This window comes from Scomber japonicus, chromosome 12 (genome assembly GCF_027409825.1).
Source record: "Scomber japonicus isolate fScoJap1 chromosome 12, fScoJap1.pri, whole genome shotgun sequence".
NCBI classification, from domain to species: domain Eukaryota; kingdom Metazoa; phylum Chordata; class Actinopteri; order Scombriformes; family Scombridae; genus Scomber; species Scomber japonicus.
In genome coordinates this window covers 35,325,552-35,347,988 of record NC_070589.1, presented here as the reverse complement: position 1 = coordinate 35,347,988, position 22,437 = coordinate 35,325,552, and the positions used below count along the sequence as shown (strand labels likewise).

Here is a 22,437-nt window from a genome sequence, read left to right as displayed (position 1 = left end):
ATAACATTTATATACTTTGATAGTGATTGTGTTTCATCTATAAAATGCTAAATGTTAATATCAGTAACTCATTAATCATTAAGTGTATTATACTTTAAACCAAGCCTTCCTGTTAGCAGTTATAAATATCTATAACTCATATTAATTAATGCTCATGATGAGATGATGGGGAAGAGTAGTGACCTGATGCACTGATGTATGGGACATTATGATTTAACTCATTTATAAATGTTAATTAAAGCTTTATGAAGAGTTTACAATCTAATTAATAACTCATTTACAACCATTTATAAATCCCTTATAAGTAGAGTCTTATTGTGCAGTGATGCTTTATTATCTGCTACTGGCCACAGATCAGTGTGTTATTAAACATGTCCATGAATAAAAAGTTATGAATAATAATTATAATGATAATAAAGCTGTCTTCACTGCAGGCGACCCCGGTTCGAATCCCACCCCGAGCGGTCCTAGCCTGCGTGTCATTGCCCCCCCTCTCTGCCTCCAGTTTCCTGTCTCTCTCTCTCTCTACTAACCTGAACATTAAAAAGGCAAAAAGCCCCAAAAAATATAGTAAAAAAAAAAAAAAAAAAAAAAAAGCTGTCTTCCCTTTCTGACGTCTCTGGTCCATCCTGTGTCTCCTGCTTTCCCACAATGCATTGGGGCAGCGACTCAGTAAGCTGCCGACACTTACATCTGTAACACTTTACTTGACACCTATCTCTATAACGCATCATAAATATACTTATAATGTGTTATAATGACGTTATAGCGCTTTATAACTATAGTTATAAACACTCATAAATGATAATAAGGCTTAAGGTCTAGAATTATAATACTTAATGATTGCTGGTCCCTTGCTAACCAGTTTTTGTTGCAAGGATCAAAGGGTATTATTATAATTATATAGTTGTCATATATTAAAACTCTTTATAATGCATTATAATGTGATTATAACTTATTGTAAATGGTCATTGGGTGATTCAAGTAAAGTGATGAAACTGCTCAGGTATAGGCTGATATAACACTTTATAGTTATAATGCATTATAATACCTGACCTTATAAGTCATGATAAAATGTTTTATAGTGTGTTATGATTATTGTTGTAAAGCATTATGATCATTTATGAGTGTTTATAACTTATACAGCGCTATAACATCATTATAACACATTATAAATATATTTATGATGCGTTATAGAGATAGGTGTCAAATAAAGTGTTACCCAACAGGTCAATGAATTAAAAGTTATGAATAATAATAATAATGATAAACCTGTCTTCCCTTTCTCACGTCTCTGGTCCATCCTGAGTCCCCTGCTTTCCCACAATGCACTGGGGCAGCGACTCGGTAAGCTGCAGACACTCACATCTGTTAAACGTCTCTGAGTCTGTAGCGGAAGCGGACGTCTGCGGCGGGCAGCAGGATGCCGAGTCCGGCCCGGCTGGAGTCCACGGCGGCTGGGCTCTGGCCCTCCTCCAGCTCGATGTCGAAGTACAGCAGCAGCACGCACAGGAACTGTTTGATCTCGTTGACGGCGAAGTGGCGTCCGGGACACTTGGAGGAGCCGGAGCCGAACGGCATGCGGTAATACTTCAGCTTCTGCCCGTCCTTGTAGAAGTCCTTCTTCTCTCGGCCGTCCTGCATGAAGCGGTCGAACCGGAACGTCTGACGGAGCAGAAACAAAGAGAAAAGGTTTGTTTTAATCAACGAGCCGACGAGCTGATGAGCTGATGAGCTGATGAGCTGAAGACCTGATGAGGAGGCATGGGATGATAACCGGGTTCAAGGTTCACCGCGATTTGAAAAAGCCACGATAACCGAAACCAAAGCCCAATGTTCTGTCATACCGTTCCTGAGGTATGAGCTGTTATTAGTCTAGTCATAAAAATCCTTCCTTCCTTCCTTCCTTTTGTCTTTCTTTCCCTCTTGTCTTTCTTTCCCTCCTTCCTTTCCTTCCGAATCCCTTTTCCCTCCTTCCTTCCCTTTGTCTTTCTTTCCCTCCTTCCTTTCCTTCCTAATCCCTTTTCCCTCCTTCCTTTCCTTCCTTCCTTTTGTCTTTCCTTCCCTCCTTCCTTTCCTTCCTAATCCCTTTTCCCTCCTTCCTTTCCTTCCTTCCTTCCTTTTGTCTTTCTTTCCCTCCTTCCTTTCCTTCCTAATCCCTTTTCCCTCCTTCCTTTCCTTCCTTCCTTCCTTTTGTCTTTCCTTCCCTCCTTCCTTTCCTTCCTTATCCCTTTTCCCTCCTTCCTTTTATCTTTCTTTCCTTCCTAATCCCTTTTCCCTCCTTCCTTTCCTTCCTTCCTTTTGTCTTTCTTTCCCTCCTCCCCTCCTTCCTTTCCTTCCTAATCCCTTTTCCCTCCTTCCTTCCTTTCATTCCTCATATCGTTCCTGAGGTATCAGCTGTTATTAGTCTGGTCAAAGACAGGAAGTGCAGGTCAAAGACAGGAAGTGCAGGTCAAAGACAGGAAGTGCAGGAGTATCACGACCCCTCACACTGTCATTGTGAATGGAAACTTTTGGAAACTCAATAAAGAACATAGTGAAGCCAGTAAGTCTCTCTTCTCTCTCCTCTCCTGTCTCCTCTCTCCTCTCTCCTCTCTCCTCCCCCCCCTCTCCCTCTGATCTTTGACAGGCTTGTTTTAACGGTCAATCTTGTCTAGCTCTGATCATCCACTTTTGGAGGAATTCATTCCCATCTGGACGGAGATTTAAACCTCGAGCACAAACAAATAGATTCAAATGTTCTTTTGTCCCACATGCATCAACACAGTTAATCTGTACAACCGGTTATCGGATTGAAATTGTTCTTATCAAGTTGGTTGTGTTGTTTATTTATCTATTCATGGTCGTTGTGTTAGTTGTTTTCTTTTACTGTCACTGGAAACCAAATTTCCCCTCGAGGGCAATAAAGCTCTGAACTGAAGCTCTGAGTCTGAAGATCTTTAACTGGACTGTGGGAAGCTGTTAACTGATAAACTTTATGATTCATTTGTGACTTTCTGTTGTTGTTGGCTTAAATGTCAGAAAATCAGATTATTTTTAAGTGAACTGTTGTTTGTCTGTGTTGCTTTACACATTTAATAACACAATGACACAATAATCAAACTACAAATGATCATCCTTCACTTCTCCTGCCTGTCGTCCTTTAGTTTTGATTCATCGTCTTTAATTCTCTATTTTTACTTTTGAAGGGTTTTAAAGAATGAAAGCTTCACTATCACTCCACATGCACTCCACATGCACCGACAGACCTGAAGAGGAAACCAGTAAATTAACATCAGAAAACATCACATCATGATTTGGTGCCACTGAGTCGATGCAGCTGCACTTCACTGACAGCAGATGGCAGCAGAGAGTCAGAAAAGTCTCTCTACTGTTGATTCACCAGAGAATCAAAGTAACATCAGCCCACAGTGACTCTGAATCAGGCTGCTGGTGGTAGATTAATGTTGATAAAAGGCTCCAGTCTCAGCTGACTGATCCAGAACTGACCAGCAGCAGGTTGTGAGTCGTACCTGCGGCTCCTCGTAGATTTCGGGGTCCAGGTGCATGCTCTGAGGGTACAGCGCGATGATGTCTCCCTTCCTGACTCCCACCGAGTGCTCGCCCTGCAGACGCAGACTGAAGTCCTCCTGAGCCACGCGGATGTTCATGGAGGCCGAGGACAGACGGAGGCTCTCGCTGATGGAGCTTTCTGTGGAGGAGGGTCAGCAGCGTTATCTAAAACCAGTACGAGCCAAAACTCACACAGAGTGACGCACATTCAGATCTTTTCCCAGGAGGAGCAGTGAAATCTTTATTTCCATTACTGTCAGGCCCAGTTCCCTAACCAGACCCAAACCGGTCCCAGAGGGAGTGGATAGAGCTACACTTCACTTGTGGCTAATTCTGTTTACCCAGATTTATTTTATTTTGCTGTTACTTTTTCTCCATTGACATCTCTGATGATAATGACATACAGGCCCAAGCTAATTCCACATGTGTTCAGACAGTGTGAAGATAATGCTCTTTACAGCATACTGTACTCCTTCATACACAGCATCTCCCTTAAAAAGGTGAGCATTGACCCAGTGTTTTAAAGCGTACAGAGGAATAGGTGTAACGCAAGGCGGTGTCCTCTTCTGATTGGCTCAAGACGTGTCATTCATTCTCCTTGTAATATCTGACTGATATCTGACCTGAAACACAACCTTAGAGCCCAACCTGAAACACAACCTTAGAGCCCAACCTGAAACACAACCTTAGAGCCCAACCTGAAACACAACCTTAGAGCCCAGCCTGAAACACAACTGTTAAGAGACAAACATCCTCCTTTCTCATACTTGCTGAAAACACATTCAAGGTCATCTTTTCACTCTCTGTACTTTTCCACTTCAGGTTACCTTGTGTTTTTCTTCTGGTACAGTGGTGTGACTCTGGCTAAGACAATGCAAGCATTCACTTCTTATCACTTATAAAAACTCTTATTAATTAATGCAACATAGTTCCCTTTAATCCTCACAGTCATTTCCCGTATAGGCTACTCAGCAAATTAAACAATGCAACAGCTCAAGGCTATATGAGAATAATATAACAACTTCCATATATTGACACTCTTACTATAATGCTCAAATGCAGGCAGAGGTGTGTGTGTGTGTGTGTGTGTGTGTGTGTGTGTGTGTGTGTGTGTGTGTGTGTGTAAAGGGCTGTAGTGTAGTGCATGTTGCTACGGCCTTGTGCTCTGTGTGCTACTCTCTGCTTACATCTCCTGTCACACTTGATACTGACCATTAAGATGAACTTAATACTGCCACAGTAAAGGTTATTTAGTTAGTGTTAGTGCAATTATCAAAACCAGAATATTATCAGGGTGACTTTTGAACACTGGAAATAAATCATGTACTCATCCAGGCAGCAGTCCAGTGGCACTCAAAGTTTGCATATAATATTAGTAATAAAAACAATAAAACAATAGCATGCAGAGGCTCCAGGTTATAATGACTGTATGAGAGCAGTGATCTGTTCTGTAGAGCAGTGATCTGTTCTGTAGAGCAGTGATCTGTAGAGCAGTGATCTGTTCTGTAGAGCAGTGATCTGTTCTGTAGAGCAGTGATCTGTTCTGTAGAGCAGTGATCTGTTCTGTAGAGCAGTGATCTGTTCTGTAGAGCAGTGATCTGTAGAGCAGTGATCTATAGAGCAGTGATCTATAGAGCAGTGATCTATAGAGCAGTGATCTGTAGAGCAGTGATCTGTAGAGCAGTGATCTGTTCTGTAGAGCAGTGATCTGTTCTATAGAACAGTGATCTGTTCTGTAGAGCAGTGATCTGTTCTGTAGAGCAGTGATCTGTTCTGTAGAGCAGTGATCTGTTCTGTAGAGCAGTGATCTGTAGAGCAGTGATCTGTTCTATAGAGCAGTGATCTGTTCTGTAGAGCAGTGATCTGTTCTGTAGAGCAGTGATCTGTTCTGTAGAGCAGTGATCTGTTCTGTAGAGCAGTGATCTGTTCTGTAGAGCAGTGATCTGTTCTGTAGAGCAGTGATCTGTAGAGCAGTGATCTGTTCTGTAGAGCAGTGATCTGTAGAGCAGTGATCTGTTCTGTAGAGCAGTGATCTGATCTGTAGAGCAGTGATCTGTTCTATAGAGCAGTGATCTGTTCTATAGAGCAGTGATCTGTTCTATAGAGCAGTGATCTGTAGAGCAGTGATCTGTTCTGTAGAGCAGTGATCTGTTCTGTAGAGCAGTGATCTGTTCTATAGAGCAGTGATCTGTTCTATAGAGCAGTGATCTGTTCTATAGAGCAGTGATCTGTTCTGTAGAGCAGTGATCTGTAGAGCAGTGATCTGTTCTATAGAGCAGTGTTCTATAGAGCAGTGATCTGTTCTATAGAGCAGTGATCTGTTCTGTAGAGCAGTGATCTGTAGAGCAGTGATCTGTTCTATAGAGCAGTGATCTGTTCTATAGAGCAGTGATCTGTTCTATAGAGCAGTGATCTGTAGAGCAGTGATCTGTTCTATAGAGCAGTGATCTGTAGAGCAGTGATCTGTAGAGCAGTGATCTGTTCTATAGAGCAGTGATCTATAGAGCAGTGATCTATAGAGCAGTGATCTGTTCTGTAGAGCAGTGATCTGTAGAGCAGTGATCTGTTCTGTAGAGCAGTGATCTGTTCTGTAGAGCAGTGATCTGTTCTGTAGAGCAGTGATCTGTAGAGCAGTGATCTGTTCTATAGAGCAGTGATCTGTTCTATAGAACAGTGATCTGTTCTGTAGAGCAGTGATCTGTAGAGCAGTGATCTGTTCTATAGAGCAGTGTTCTATAGAGCAGTGATCTGTTCTATAGAGCAGTGATCTGTTCTGTAGAGCAGTGATCTGTAGAGCAGTGATCTGTTCTATAGAGCAGTGATCTGTTCTATAGAGCAGTGATCTGTTCTATAGAGCAGTGATCTGTAGAGCAGTGATCTGTTCTATAGAGCAGTGATCTGTAGAGCAGTGATCTGTAGAGCAGTGATCTGTTCTATAGAGCAGTGATCTATAGAGCAGTGATCTATAGAGCAGTGATCTGTTCTGTAGAGCAGTGATCTGTTCTGTAGAGCAGTGATCTGTAGAGCAGTGATCTGTTCTATAGAGCAGTGATCTGTTCTGTAGAGCAGTGATCTGTTCTGTAGAGCAGTGATCTGTTCTGTAGAGCAGTGATCTGTTCTGTAGAGCAGTGATCTGTTCTGTAGAGCAGTGATCTGTTCTGTAGAGCAGTGATCTGTTCTGTAGAGCAGTGATCTGTAGAGCAGTGATCTGTTCTGTAGAGCAGTGATCTGTAGAGCAGTGATCTGTTCTGTAGAGCAGTGATCTGATCTGTAGAGCAGTGATCTGTTCTATAGAGCAGTGATCTGTTCTATAGAGCAGTGATCTGTTCTATAGAGCAGTGATCTGTAGAGCAGTGATCTGTTCTGTAGAGCAGTGATCTGTTCTGTAGAGCAGTGATCTGTTCTATAGAGCAGTGATCTGTTCTATAGAGCAGTGATCTGTTCTATAGAGCAGTGATCTGTTCTGTAGAGCAGTGATCTGTAGAGCAGTGATCTGTTCTATAGAGCAGTGTTCTATAGAGCAGTGATCTGTTCTATAGAGCAGTGATCTGTTCTGTAGAGCAGTGATCTGTAGAGCAGTGATCTGTTCTATAGAGCAGTGATCTGTTCTATAGAGCAGTGATCTGTTCTATAGAGCAGTGATCTGTAGAGCAGTGATCTGTTCTATAGAGCAGTGATCTGTAGAGCAGTGATCTGTAGAGCAGTGATCTGTTCTATAGAGCAGTGATCTATAGAGCAGTGATCTATAGAGCAGTGATCTGTTCTGTAGAGCAGTGATCTGTAGAGCAGTGATCTGTTCTGTAGAGCAGTGATCTGTTCTGTAGAGCAGTGATCTGTTCTGTAGAGCAGTGATCTGTAGAGCAGTGATCTGTTCTGTAGAACAGTGATCTGTTCTGTAGAGCAGTGATCTGTTCTGTAGAGCAGTGTTCTGTAGAGCAGTGATCTGATCTGTAGAGCAGTGATCTGTTCTATAGAGCAGTGATCTGTTCTGTAGAGCAGTGATCTGTTCTGTAGAGCAGTGTTCTGTAGAGCAGTGATCTGTAGAGCAGTGATCTGTTCTGTAGAGCAGTGATCTGTTCTGTAGAGCAGTGATCTGTTCTGTAGAGCAGTGTTCTGTAGAGCAGTGATCTGTAGAGCAGTGATCTGTTCTGTAGAGCAGTGATCTGTTCTATAGAGCAGTGTTCTGTAGAGCAGTGATCTGTAGAGCAGTGATCTGTTCTGTAGAGCAGTGATCTGTTCTGTAGAGCAGTGATCTGTTCTGTAGAGCAGTGATCTGTAGAGCAGTGATCTGTTCTGTAGAGCAGTGATCTGTAGAGCAGTGATCTGTAGAGCAGTGATCTGTTCTGTAGAGCAGTGATCTGTAGAGCAGTGATCTGTTCTATAGAGCAGTGATCTGTAGAGCAGTGATCTGTTCTATAGAGCAGTGATCTGTTCTGTAGAGCAGTGATCTGTTCTGTAGAGCAGTGATCTGTTCTGTAGAGCAGTGATCTGTTCTGTAGAGCAGTGATCTGTAGAGCAGTGATCTGTTCTGTAGAGCAGTGATCTGTTCTATAGAGCAGTGATCTGTTCTATAGAGCAGTGATCTGTTCTATAGAGCAGTGATCTGTAGAGCAGTGATCTGTTCTGTAGAGCAGTGATCTGTTCTGTAGAGCAGTGATCTGTTCTGTAGAGCAGTGATCTGTTCTGTAGAGCAGTGATCTGTTCTATAGAGCAGTGATCTGTAGAGCAGTGATCTGTAGAGCAGTGATCTGTTCTATAGAGCAGTGATCTGTTCTATAGAGCAGTGATCTATAGAGCAGTGATCTGTTCTGTAGAGCAGTGATCTGTTCTGTAGAGCAGTGATCTGTTCTATAGAGCAGTGATCTGTTCTATAGAGCAGTGATCTGTAGAGCAGTGATCTGTAGAGCAGTGATCTGTTCTGTAGAGCAGTGATCTATAGAGCAGTGATCTGTTCTGTAGAGCAGTGATCTGTTCTGTAGAGCAGTGATCTGTTCTGTAGAGCAGTGATCTGTAGAGCAGTGATCTGTTCTATAGAGCAGTGATCTGTTCTATAGAGCAGTGATCTGTAGAGCAGTGATCTGTAGAGCAGTGATCTGTTCTATAGAGCAGTGATCTATAGAGCAGTGATCTATAGAGCAGTGATCTGTTCTGTAGAGCAGTGATCTGTAGAGCAGTGATCTGTTCTGTAGAGCAGTGATCTGTTCTGTAGAGCAGTGATCTGATCTGTAGAGCAGTGATCTGTTCTGTAGAGCAGTGATCTGTAGAGCAGTGATCTGTAGAGCAGTGATCTGTTCTGTAGAGCAGTGATCTGTTCTGTAGAGCAGTGATCTGATCTGTAGAGCAGTGATCTGTTCTGTAGAGCAGTGATCTGTAGAGCAGTGATCTGTTCTGTAGAGCAGTGATCTGTTCTGTAGAGCAGTGATCTGTAGAGCAGTGATCTGTTCTGTAGAGCAGTGATCTGTTCTGTAGAGCACAGCTCAACACCTTCAACTCCTTGTTGAGGAGTTTAACGTTCCTCAGACCAACATTGTTGGCTGTTGTCAGATCCATACGTTACCATTCTCCTGGAAACAGACACTATGAATGTCTGTTATAACAAGAGCTTTTATTTATCTATGTATCTTATATGTCTGAGTCTGACAATGTACAGTTAATGAAACTAAACTCAGTGAGATTGATGATGATGATGATGATGATGAGTAAACTGGTCGTCTGGTATTTAGCAGTTAACTGTGAGAGGAAGTACATATAACAACATGAACAGGAAGCAGCGTACTCATGTAGAAGAGTTTCTCCAGCTGGTCGATGCTGAGCGTCACGTCTCGGTCGGTGCTGAACTCGACGCCGCTGAGCTGCAGGACTTCGTGGATCTCCTGGCGGACGACCTTCAGGGCTTCAGGGTGACTCACCAGGTAGTACATGGCCCAGAAGGTGGCGGGGACGGTGTTCCCCACGGACGCCCAGAGGATGGCAAAGTGATGAGCTGGAGACCACAAAAGAGTCACCATGTTCAAGACTGTTCACACAACACATGTCACATCTCACCCACCTAACCCTAACCCTCCTCCACATCTCACCCACCTAACCCTAACCCTCCTCCACATCTCACCCACCTAACCCTAACCCTCCTCCACATCTCACCCACCTCACCCTAACCCTCCTCCACATCTCACCCACCTAACCCTAACCCTCCTCCACATCTCACCCACCTAACCCTAACCCTCCTCCACATCTCACCCACCTAACCCTAACCCTCCTCCACATCTCACCCACCTAACCCTAACCCTCCTCCACATCTCACCCACCTCACCCTAACCCTAACCCTCCTCCACATCTCACCCACCGTTCACCCCCGGAGAGGTGCAGCAGGCTCCTCCACATCTCACCCACCTAACCCTAACCCTCCTCCACATCTCACCCACCGTTCACCCCCGGAGAGGAGCAGCAGGCTCCTCCACATCTCACCCCGTTAACCCCCGGAGAGGTGCAGCAGGCTCCTCCACATCTCACCCACCGTTCACCCCCGGAGAGGAGCAGCAGGCTCCTCCACATCTCACCCCGTTAACCCCCGGAGAGGTGCAGCAGGCTCCTCCACATCTCACCCACCGTTCACCCCCGGAGAGGTATAGCAGGCTCCTCCACATCTCACCCCGTTAACCCTAACCCTCCTCCACATCTCACCCCGTTAACCCCCGGAGAGGTGCAGCAGGCTCCTCCACATCTCACCCACCGTTCACCCCCGGAGAGATGCAGCAGGCTCCTCCACATCTCACCCCGTTGACCCTAACCCTCCTCCACATCTCACCCACCGTTCACCCCCGGAGAGGAGCAGCAGGCTCCTCCACATCTCACCCCGTTGACCCCGGAGAGGTACAGCAGGCTCCTCCACATCTCACCCACCTGACCCTAACCCTCCTCCACATCTCACCCACCTAACCCTAACCCTCCTCCACATCTCACCCACCTAACCCTAACCCTCCTCCACATCTCACCCACCTAACCCTAACCCTCCTCCACATCTCACCCACCGTTTACCCCCGTAGAGGTACAGCAGGCTCCTCCACATCTCACCCACCTAACCCTAACCCTCCTCCACATATCACCCCGTTAACCCCCGGAGAGGTGCAGCAGGCTCCTCCACATCTCACCCCGTTGACCCCGGAGAGGTGCAGCAGGCTCCCCCACATCTCACCCACCGTTCACCCCCGGAGAGGAGCAGTAGGCTCCTCCACATCTCACCCACCGTTTACCCCCAGAGAGGAGCAGCAGGCTCCTCCACATCTCACCCACCGTTTACCCCCAGAGAGGAGCAGTAGGCTCCTCCACATCTCACCCACCTGACCCTAACCCTCCTCCACATCTCACCCACCTGACCCTAACCCTCCTCCACATCTCACCCACCGTTAACCCCCGGAGAGATGCAGCAGGCTCCCCCACATCTCACCCACCGTTCACCCCCGGAGAGGTGCAGCAGGCTCCTCCACATCTCACCCACCTAACCCTAACGCTCCCCCACATCTCACCCACCGTTCACCCCCGGAGAGATGCAGCAGGCTCCTCCACATCTCAACCCGTTAACCCCCGGAGAGGTCCAGCAGGCTCCTCCACATCTCACCCCGTTAACCCCCGGAGAGGTGCAGCAGGCTCCTCCACATCTCACCCACCTAACCCTAACGCTCCCCCACATCTCACCCACCGTTCACCCCCAGAGAGGAGCAGTAGGCTCCTCCACATCTCACCCTGTTAACCCCCAGAGAGGTGCAGCAGGCTCCTCCACATCTCACCCCGTTAACCCTAACCCTCCTCCACATCTCACCCCGTTTACCCCCGGAGAGGTGCAGCAGGCGGTTTATTAACGGCTCCTCCTGATGTCAAAGATGTTCATGACGGGGGGAAAACAATCCGCCTGTTATATTTTTATTGTCTGTAAGCCTGTAAGATTTTTTCTTTTAATTAATGTGTTTGTGTAAAGAAATGAAAGCTGATTAACATTTAAATTAATTCAGTTAAAGCTTGTTGGTTATGAATATTTAAAGTTATTTTTGACACATGCAGCGAATATTCAGTTATTTGTAGGTTATAGCTATGAACACATGGCTCATGCACATTCCTGCTCCATTTACAGCTTACACACACCTCACATTAAGTTTAGTCACAGCTACGGTTTTCTTCCATCTCCCCAGAAACACACGCAAACACTCGCCCACATACCTGCTGAATCTGACCTTCAGCTCAACAACATTTCACCTTCATTTAATCTCAACCACAGCTCAGCCTAAAGGTCTGAGACTGGAGAGCACAGCAAAGAAGTAAAGAGTAGAGTAAGATATAAAAGAGTAAAGAGACGGTGAAATAAAGGAGAGTTTATGATGGTGCAACAGGCCACAGCAGGATAAACGGAGAGGAGTCGAACAGATGGAAATAAAAGTTAAATATAAACTGTGGACTTTTACTAAGTCATGAATCTGTGGGAACGTTGTGCTGAAACAATGTGGTTCCTATTAAAATCCTGTCATGATGAGTGTGTGGGAGGGAAACCACACTGGGAGTTTCAACATCTTTCAGTTCAAACAGTCATGATGTTATCAGAGGGGAAGGGAACGGCCCCCCCGAACTCAATGAATGTTTTAAATATGAGAGAACTGAGCCAGATGCAGTGTTACGGTGAACGGTGGTGAAACGTCAGCATGTTGATGTGAAGACAGTCTGGGTTAGGGTTATAATCAGAACTCCACTTCATATCTGACTTTCTTTAAAGCTGCACAAATTAATGTTTTTATATAACAACAAATAAAATGTGTTTAATGTGACTGACGAACAGAAACCTTCAGTCACTGCTGGCTTATTTTATCTTCTCCTGACTGGAAGTGGAGTTAACCGACCGGCTGTCAGGAGGAAATGATTAATGATGTTTTGTGGTTGAGCTGGGAGGATTTTGTCTTAAAGTTTTTCAACACTTGTTAATAAAAAGCAGGAATGTCTGGAGGTGTTTCCTCTAACTGTGTCAGGATTAGGCATGGGCCGGTATGAGATTCTGGCAGTATGATAACCATAAGAAAGAATATCAGGGTTTCATGGTATGGCGGTATTGTGATTCCAGCTCTAAAATGTTCCTAAAAGGAAGAAAACTAAAGACAGACATGTTAATTTAACCTGAATCTGTAATGACAGTGTGAGGGGTCGTGATACTCTACGCTGCAGCTGCTCCACCTGAGGGGTTTCTGACCAGCACTTCCTGTCTTTGACCAGCACTTCCTGTCTCTGACCAGCACTTCCTGTCTTTGACCAGCACTTCCTGTCTTTGACCAGACAGAAAAGTGAGGGTCACTTCCTTTTCCTAAACAGAGATTAAGCTCGTCCTCCTGTTGTCCTCGAGTCAAGGAAGAAAGGGAAGGAAGGAGGGAGGAAGGAAGGAAGGAAACAAAGGAAGGAAAGAAAAAAGGAAGGGAGGGAGGAAGGAAAGGAGGAAGGAAGGAAGGAGGGAAGGAAGGAAGGTAGGAGGGAGGGAGGGAGGAAGAAAAGGATGGACTGAAGGAAGAAAAGGAAGGACGGAAGGGAGGAAGGAGGGGAGGAAGAAGGAAGGAAAGGAAAGAAGGAAGGGAGGAAAGAAAGGAAGGACCTGCACTTCCTGTCTTTGAGCAGAATAAAAACAGCTCATACTTTAAGAACGGTAGGACAGAAAATTTGGCGGTTTCAGTTATCGTGGCTTTTTTAAATCGCGGTGAACCTTGAACACGGTTATCATGCCATGCCTAGTCAGGATCTGAACGAGGTGGCGGACGGTTTGGGGTCTACCTGCTTTGTCGACGTCCCTCAGCGCGTCGTACTGCTCGAACAGCTGCGACCTCTCCCTGATGAACTGGGACGTGTTGGACCAGCGCGACACGCTCTGCGGCAGGAAGCAGCTGATCAGCTTCTCTCGGATGGCCTTGGTCCGGCCCAGCAGCCAGATGGGGATCTGAGCGATGAGCAGCGGGAACATGTTGTCGAACCTGACGAAGTCTTCCCTCATCAGGTTCATCCCGCTGTGGCGCCGAGCGGCCGCCGGCCGGCCGTACATGGTGAGGAAGGTAGCCTCGAACATCACCGAGTTACAGAACTCGTACATGCTGCCCGTCCTCCAGCCACCCCCGTCCTCCGGGTCCAGGTCCAGGTGGTCCTTCAGCCTCGGGTCCAGGTGGTCCTCCAGCCCCGGGTTCAGGTCTTCCACTGGCCTCAGGTTCAGGTGGTCTTGCCGAAACACCAGCATCAGGTTACCCATCATGCTCTCTGTCAGCAGCTGCAGGTTGTCCCCCTTGAGCAGCTGGAAGGTGCGTTTGACGTGCTCCTGCAGGCCGGGGAACTTCCCCTTGTTGACGGGCGGGTAGCCGAAGGTGACGGGGGCCACCTTGTTGGAGAACTCATGGAAGTCCAGCTGGCGGCCATGTTTGATGATGTTTGGATACATCAGAGGGTCCATGATGAAGGTCATGTATTTACCTGCAGGAGAGAACACCTGAGTTAGACCAGCACAGAGTTAGACCAGCACAGAGTCAGACCAGCACAGAGTCAGACCAGCATAGAGTCAGACCATCTGCTGCCAGAAGCAGCAAATCAACCTCAGACCTGTGAGCCTCCATCAGGTCTGACTGAAGGTTCTTTACTGTGGTCTCATCTGTCCACAGGAAGTTCTCCCAGAAGGGTTTTGGCTTCGTCACCTAAGTTTTGTTCAGTGAACCTCTGTGTCTGTTAGGAGAAGGTACATAAATGAGAATACCAGCGCAGAGTTAATGGAGGCTACAGCTACGTCACCAACTGTGAGTGCAGAGTTAGTTGATGAACTCCTGGATACATTAAATTTCTTCTTTATTTGCTTTTTCAGTGAAACATCCAGTCCGTCAGGTTAAATATCAACACAAATCAACTAAACAATAACATGATGCAATCCCTCAGACCTCCCAGGAATAACTCAACTGCAACCATAGAGGAAACAATGCAGCATCTAAAACCATCAACATGCTGTCCTGACACAATGCCATCAGACTTTTTAAACTATTGTGAACTCTGTCTGCTTTCATCTCCAGTAGACTCGACTACTGTAACGGTCTGACTGGACGTTAAACAGCTGCAGCTCCAGTTTGAACCAGACCAAAGAGATCAGAGCACATTACTCCAGTTCTAACCCCAACCCTGGTCTACAAATCACTGAATGGTTTAGGTCCAGAATACATGAATGACATGTTAGTAGAATATAAACCCAGTAGAGCTCTGAGATCTACTGACTCAGGTCAGATAGTGGAGCCCAGAGTTCAAACTAAACATGGTGAAGAAGCTTTTACACAACTGGAACAAACTAGCAGCAGAACTGAGTTTAATTGTGTGTTTTAATGTTTGGGTTTTATTTTTGTTTCTCAAATTGCATGTTTTTATGTTTTATGTTCTTACTGTTAAATGTCTTTTATATAAAGCACATTGAGTTGCTATTATATATGAAATGCTCTATCTAAATAAAGCTGCCTTGTCTCAGCAGTGGTTTCCTAGACTCCTACCAGAGAGCAGGGGCCAACATGTTTGGTCAGGACTGACGGTTGCTGTTCATCATATCAGAGGCATGGTTCGGATCACAGAGGTTAGGGGTTATAGCTGCTCTAAACGGATCAGACGGATCACGAGTTGAGGAAACACTGCTGCTAACACATGTACCAACCTGCTATCTGGACTGTAAATATGTCTCCAAACTTCTTCTTATGTTCTTCCAGAAATTTATGGGCATCTTTTCCAAACTCCAGAGCTTTCCCAATGAAAGGAATCCAGCCTGTTATCAGTGGAGGCTCCCCGTCTCTCCTGCAGAGGACAAACAGTTACAGAACATTAGAGAACATTACATTACAGAACATTACAGAACATTACATTACAGAACATTACAGAACATTACATTACAGAACATTACAGAACATTACATTACAGAACATTACATTACAGAACATTACATTACAGAACATTACAGAACATTACATTACAGAACATTACATTACAGAACATTACAGAACATTACATTACAGAACATTACATTACAGAACATTACAGAACATTACATTACATTACAGAACATTACAGAACATTACATTACAGACACTGATCAGCTGACAGTGTGCAGTTCTTGTATTTCACTGCTTAGCCCTGTCATGCATGAATTATGATGATAACCTCAGTCAAGATTACTCTCCTAATATTTTTCATTTCTCTTTATGCATGAAAAAAACTGATTTGAACTTCATTTTTTCGTTCACCAAATGACGTACTATGAGATTATAATAACATAAATCAGCTGATCTCTGACCAGAAGCATGACTGCAGGTGTAGTGGTGACGTATGGGATGATGCACTAGTGTCCACCGTGGAGGCTGAAGTGTAACTATGCCATCACAATCCTTTCATACATAAGAACACAGCTTTTGAGTAGCTGTCCACTGCAGTGACCACCATGCATGAAAGGTTTAGCAGCACTTCTGATAATCGATGAACTGTTTCAGAATCAGTTCTGAGCTCTTAACTCAACTCAACTTTATTTATAAAGCACTTTAAAACAACCACAGCTGAAACAGAGTGCTGAACATAAATACATAAAACAACAGGAAACGTAAAACTATTAACAGGAAATAAATATTAAAATAATTGTTTATTGTTTTATTGTTTTTAAAACTAATTAAAAACAATAACTAAAAAATAAACAAACCATAAAACACTAAAACAGGAGCAGAGTCTCATGCTGGAATAGAAATGGGTTTTAAGACGAGTTTTAAAAACAGACAGTGAGGAGGCTCGTCTAATATTTAAAAGGAAGCTCGTTCCATAATTTAGGAGCAGCTACAGAAGAGGCTCTATCCCCTCTGAGCTTTCGCTTTGACCTCGGTACCTCCAGGAGAGGTAGAGCGGGGTGGGGGGGGGCGGGTGAAGGAGCTCAGAGAGGTAGAGCGGGGCCAGTCCATTTAAAGAGACTCTAAAGTGCTCAGGAAGCCAGTGGAGGAGCCTTAAATGTGAAGATTTCCACTTTTTCTTTTTCTGACCAAACATTTCTATTAAAGTAATGAAATGAAATCAATTGTTAGTCTTATAAAGTGAGTTATGACTCCTTGTTTTATTGAAGCTTGTTTCTACCATAGACTGTATATAAGAAACAGACGTAACATCCGTGACGTCACCCATTGGTTTGTGGACTGCTGCTCGGAAGCCAATAGTTTCGAATCTAGGCAGCGCCATCTTGAGAATTTCAGGTGCATGCTGGGAAAAATAAAAACACGGATTCTACTTATATGGGCATGAGGCGGAGCCATGGACGGAAGTATGGGCGGGACTAACGGCGGAGCGGGGAGGTTGCTATGGTTACGAGGGCTGGATCTCGAGGACATTGGTCAATCACCCTGTCAATCAGGACGTAGCCACGCCCTAATGCATACCCTGCTTTATCGTCACATATAAAATCAGGGAGGCCAAAATGTCCCAAATGAACATCATACTGCATTGAAGAAGGCTTTAAACTAGCGATTGAGACCATAAACACATTTTGAAAACGTTTACTGAGGTTAGAAATCAATTGAGAAGTTGGTGAATTCTCCATTGACTTGTATAGAGACGGTCGCCCCCTGGTGGCCTTTTGATAGAATGCAGCTCTAAGTTACTTCTCCATTGACTTGTATAGAGACGGTCGCCCCCTGGTGGCCTTTTGATAGAATGCAGCTCTAAGTTACTTCTCCATTGACTTGTATAGAGACGGTCGCCCCCTGGTGGCCTTTTGATAGAAGGCAGCTCTAAGTTACTTCCTGGTTGGCCTCATTTCATAGGACAGGAACTCCCTGCCTGGTTTCTACCCATCTCTGCTCTACGCTGAGCGGACTTCGGCCTGGAGGCGTTTCTGTTCTCTGATGTTTGGAAACAATCAGCTGAACTTCCTGAACCAACAAACTGGAGCAAAGTGTACGAGGAAGATAAGAAACATTCCCTCCTCCTGGAAAACAAACGCCTTTCCTCTTTCTGTCAAAGACAAGAAGCAGATCAGAGCGACTCTCTCTCTCAGCTCATTATGTAAAGTTACTGATTGTGTGAGGTTTATTGACTCTGGCAGGTTGCTGCTGATAACAGAGCAGAGCGGAGCGGAGACATGGCTCTGATACTCTGGCTTTGAGCCCTGGTTCATGCTTTTATTTTGAAGGTCCTGGGTTGGGTAGGTTCATGCTTTTATTTTGAAGGTCCTGGGTTGGGTAGGTTCATGCTTTTATTTTGAAGGTACTGGGTTGGGTAGGCAGGTATATTCTGCTTTATTGTGTAATCTCTTCCTGTTGAAACAGTTCAGACTCAACGGGATGATTAAAAAGATTTCATCATAATTACTACAAGAATGTGACTGGGACATTTTCTCTTCTTCTCTTTTCTTTTCTTCTTTTCTTTTTCTTCTTTTCTTTTTCTCTTCTCTTCTTATCTTCTTCTATTTTTCTTCTTCCCTTCTCTTCTTTTCTTCTTCTTTTCTTCTTCTCTTTTTCTTTTCTTTTCTTCTTTTTTTGTCTTCTCTTTTCTTCTTCTTCTGTTTTTCTTCTCTTCTTTTCTTCTCTTTTCTTCACTTCTTCACTTCTTCTCTTTTTCTCTTCTCTTCTCTTCTTCTCTTCTCTTTTTCTTTTCTTCACTTCTTTTCTTCTCTTCTTCTATTTTTCTTCTTTTCTTCTCTTCTTTTCTTTTTCTTCTCTTTTCTTTTTCTCTTCTTCTATTCTTTTCTTCTTCTCTCCTTTTCTCTTTTTCTCTTTGTCTTTTCTTCTCTTCTTATCTTCTTCTATTTTTCTTCTTCCCTTCCCTTCTCTTCTCTTCTTTTCTTCTTCGCTTCTTCTCTTTTTCTACTCTTCTTCTCTTCTTTTCTTTTCTCTTCTTCACTTCTCTTCTCTTCTTTTTCTTCTCTTCTTCTCTTCTCTTTTCTTCTCTTTTTCTTCTCTTCTTCTCTTCTTCTTTTCTCCTCTTCTCTGAACATGACAGTGTGACTGTTGAGCAGAGCTTGGGTCTCTGTGCATTAAACACAAAGGAATGTGCTGCTGACCCACTTTAAACAAAACATCCTCCTCTTCCTCCTCATCCTCCTCTTCATCACACAGATCATGTGACAGCTGGCTCAACAAACCACCAGCACAACTAAAACATCCTCCTCTTCATCCTCATCCTCCTCTTCATCACACAGGTCATGTGACAGCAGGCTCAACAAACCACCAGCAGAAATAAAACCATTTACACTGTTTGTCCCTTTATTCATTTTAATGCTAATCATTCTTTTATGCTTTATTTCAGTCCAGCTTTTTCTTTTCTTTTTATTATAATTGGGGTTTTTTAATTGTATGTTTTAATGTTTCCAGTTTTTACCTGATAATCATCCTGATAAACAGCCAGAGAATCAAATACTTCACTTATTATCAAAGAGACGATTCATTCATTTGATCCTAACTTCTTCCTCTTCATTATTGACATGTCTGACACACTGACGGATGTTTTTTGGACAGATGATGAACGAGTGAAGAGATAAACTGCTGCTGAGCTTCATCAGATCACAGCTGGAACACATTCACTCTGGAAATCCCCCAAAAACACTGAAAGTACACAAACTGTCCAACACATTACATCACTTCCTGTTCTGCAGACATCCCTCCATCATCACAGTATCTGATCATCTTCATCATCATCATCATCGTTGTCGTAATTAAACATCTCAAAATGATTCACATAATACTGCTGACAAAGGTCTGTGTGCCCATTAATCCATCTATCTATCTATCTATCTATCTATCTATCTATCTATCTATCTATCTATCTATCTATCTATCTATCTATCTATCTGTCCGTCCGTCCGTCTATCTATCTATCTGAAAATATAAATATCAAGTCTTCAGTGTTTCTCTTCTTTTGAGTTTCTAATAAAACATCATGAACATTAAACAGTATGAAGAGAGAGAGACAGGAAGGAAGGGTTTTATCTTAGTTACGCCAAAACATGTTTGTCACATGTTGGTATATATAAATATATAATGTGATATATTTACTTCTTTCTTTCTTTAAGATGCAAAATGAGCAGAAACAAAGAGCCAGACTCCTCCAGATGTGAAGCTCAGAGCAGTCAGAGTGTCTTACTACCAACCTCCATAGTGTCTTACTACCAACCTCCATAGTGTCTCACTACCAACCTCCATAGTGTCTTACTACCAACCTCCATAGTGTCTTACTACCAACCTCCATGATGTCTTACTACCAACCTCCATAGTGTCTTACTACCAACCTCCATAGTGTCTTACTACCAACCTCCATGATGTCTTACTACCAACCTCCATAGTGTCTTACTACCAACCTCCATAGTGTCTTACTACCAACCTCCATAGTGTCTTACTACCAACCTCCATAGTGTCTTACTACCAACCTCCATGATGTCTTACTACCAACCTCCATAGTGTCTCACTACCAACCTCCATAGTGTCTTACTACCAACCTCCATAGTGTCTTACTACCAACCTCCATAGTGTCTTACTACCAACCTCCATGATGTCTTACTACCAACCTCCATAGTGTCTTACTACCAACCTCCATGATGTCTTACTACCAACCTCCATAGTGTCTTACTACCAACCTCCATAGTGTCTTACTACCAACCTCCATGATGTCTTACTACCAACCTCCATAGTGTCTTACTACCAACCTCCATAGTGTCTTACTACCAACCTCCATAGTGTCTCACTACCAACCTCCATAGTGTCTTACTACCAACCTCCATAGTGTCTCACTACCAACCTCCATAGTGTCTCACTACCAACCTCCATGATGTCTTACTACCAACCTCCATAGTGTCTTACTACCAACCTCCATAGTGTCTCACTACCAACCTCCATGATGTCTTACTTAGGCATGGGCCGGTATGAGATTCCGGCGGTATGATAACCATAAGAAAAAATATCACGGTTTCACGGTATGGCGGTATTGCGATTGCAGCTCTAAAATGTTCCTAAAAGGAAGAAAAATAAAGACAGACATGTTCATTTAACCTGAATATACACTGTAATGACTGTGTAAGGGGTCGTGATACTCTACGCTGCAGCTGCATCACCTGACGGATTTCTGACCAGCACTTCCTGTCTTTGACCAGACAAAAAACAGCTCATACCTTAGGAACGGAATGACAGAAAATTTGGCGGTTTCGGTTATCATGACTTTTCATATCGCGGTACACCTTGAACACGGTTATCATCCCATGCCTAGTCTTACTACCAACCTCCATAGTGTCTTACTACCAACCTCCATAGTGTCTTACTACCAACCTCCATAGTGTCTTACTACCAACCTCCATAGTGTCTTACTACCAACCTCCATAGTGTCTCACTACCAACCTCCATAGTGTCTTACTACCAACCTCCATAGTGTCTCACTACCAACCTCGATAGTGTCTTACTACCAACCTCCATAGTGTCTTACTACCAACCTCCATAGTGTCTTACTACCAACCTCCATAGTGTCTTACTACCAACCTCCATAGTGTCTTACTACCAACCTCCATAGTGTCTTACTACCAACCTCCCTAGTGTCTTACTACCAACCTCCATGATGTCTTACTACCAACCTCCATGATGTCTTACTACCAACCTCCATGATGTCTTACTACCAACCTCCATAGTGTCTTACTACCAACCTCCATAGTGTCTTACTACCAACCTCCATAGTGTCTTACTACCAACCTCCATGGTGTCTTACTACCAACCTCCATAGTGTCTTACTACCAACCTCCATAGTGTCTTACTACCAACCTCCATAGTGTCTTACTACCAACCTCCATGGTGTCTTACTACCAACCCAACGACGGGGACGATGTCACATATTAGACGGTTCATATCTTTAGAACAGAATCAGCTGAAGGAGAGTCAGACTTCTCTATTCTTGCCTGAGACACTTTAGGCTTCATTACAAAGTAAAAGGGATTTTATTCAGTTTATGGTTTATGTGGAATTCAAAGGAAAGTAAAAATGAGAAGAACAGAACTTCTCAGTCTAGTTTTGTTTTGAGAAGTGAACAAAGTGAAGCAGTGATCAGACTGAGAGCTGCAGCTTCATTCAATGAGACATAAAACTAACAGAGAGAGATGAGATGGACAGACAGAGACCAGAGACCAGAGGACAGAGGAGGACAAAGTGCTGGAGAGATAAATCTATCAGACAGAAAGCAGAGCTGACTGTTTGAACAGCAGCACATGTTACATCTGTATTTATTTATCCTGTTATGCAAACTGCAGCTGAGATCGATTCAAACTGCAGAAAGTTAATCATTATGTTTCTGATCATCAATGAACCTCCTCAGCTGTTTGTCTCTGAGAAACGGAACATTTCAAACAAACACTAACAGTCCTGCACCGTTTACACACAAACACTCTCAAGTTTACTATATATTACCCCCCCACCCCACCCCAACCCCTCCAACCCCTCCAACCCTAACCTCCCCCCCTCACCTCTTTCTGCCGCCCAGGACGCACAGGATCAGAGAGACGACGCCGAGCAGCAGCAGCAGCAGCGCGGACATGTTTCTGTCTCAGTCCGGAGACTCTGAGCTCCAGACCAGCTCCGAGTCTGTCTGAGTCAACACTCACTCACACACCAGCTGTTTCCGGTTTCAGCCTTCAAAATAAAGCGACGAGTCAGCTGCTGAGAGGAAACACAGTGAGGTTTATATGTCCATGTGGTTCAGTTTAAATTTAAAGGGTTAAAATGTGAAAATAAACGTATGAATAACTTCACACATTCTTTTTTTGTGGACCCAGCATCAAATTTCTGCTTTTAATCCATTTAGAGAGAATATATTAGAGGATTATGGTAAAAATGTCTAAGTGGTGTAACCATAAAAACT

At 44.0% G+C, this 22,437-nt stretch overlaps 1 protein-coding gene across 1 annotated transcript; it reads right to left on the bottom strand.

Moving 5' to 3' along the window:
* Positions 1-1,173: 1,173 nt before the first annotated feature.
* Positions 1,174-22,141, bottom strand: LOC128369500 (cytochrome P450 7B1). The gene is made up of 6 exons (XM_053330551.1): positions 22,043-22,141; positions 15,239-15,375; positions 13,348-14,031; positions 9,329-9,535; positions 3,513-3,691; positions 1,174-1,665 (listed from the first exon to the last, which is right to left on the bottom strand). The coding sequence occupies exons 1-6, from the start codon at positions 22,111-22,113 to the stop codon at positions 1,372-1,374; spliced, it is 1,572 nt and encodes a 523-aa protein (XP_053186526.1). The 5' UTR covers positions 22,114-22,141; the 3' UTR covers positions 1,174-1,371.
* Between the last annotated feature and the right edge of the window lie 296 nt (positions 22,142-22,437).

Bases quoted from the DNA above. Each gene is read 5' to 3' on its own strand.
- LOC128369500 (XM_053330551.1), bottom strand. From the start codon at position 22,113: ATGTCCGCGCTGCTGCTGCTGCTGCTCGGCGTCGTCTCTCTGATCCTG. The intron at 15,376-22,042 runs GTGAGGGGGGGA...TGTCCTCTGCAG, and splicing joins GTCCTGGGCGGCAGAAAGAG to GAGAGACGGGGAGCCTCCAC. The intron at 9,536-13,347 runs GTAGACCCCAAA...TGTGGTCTCCAG, and splicing joins GAGGGACGTCGACAAAGCAG to CTCATCACTTTGCCATCCTC.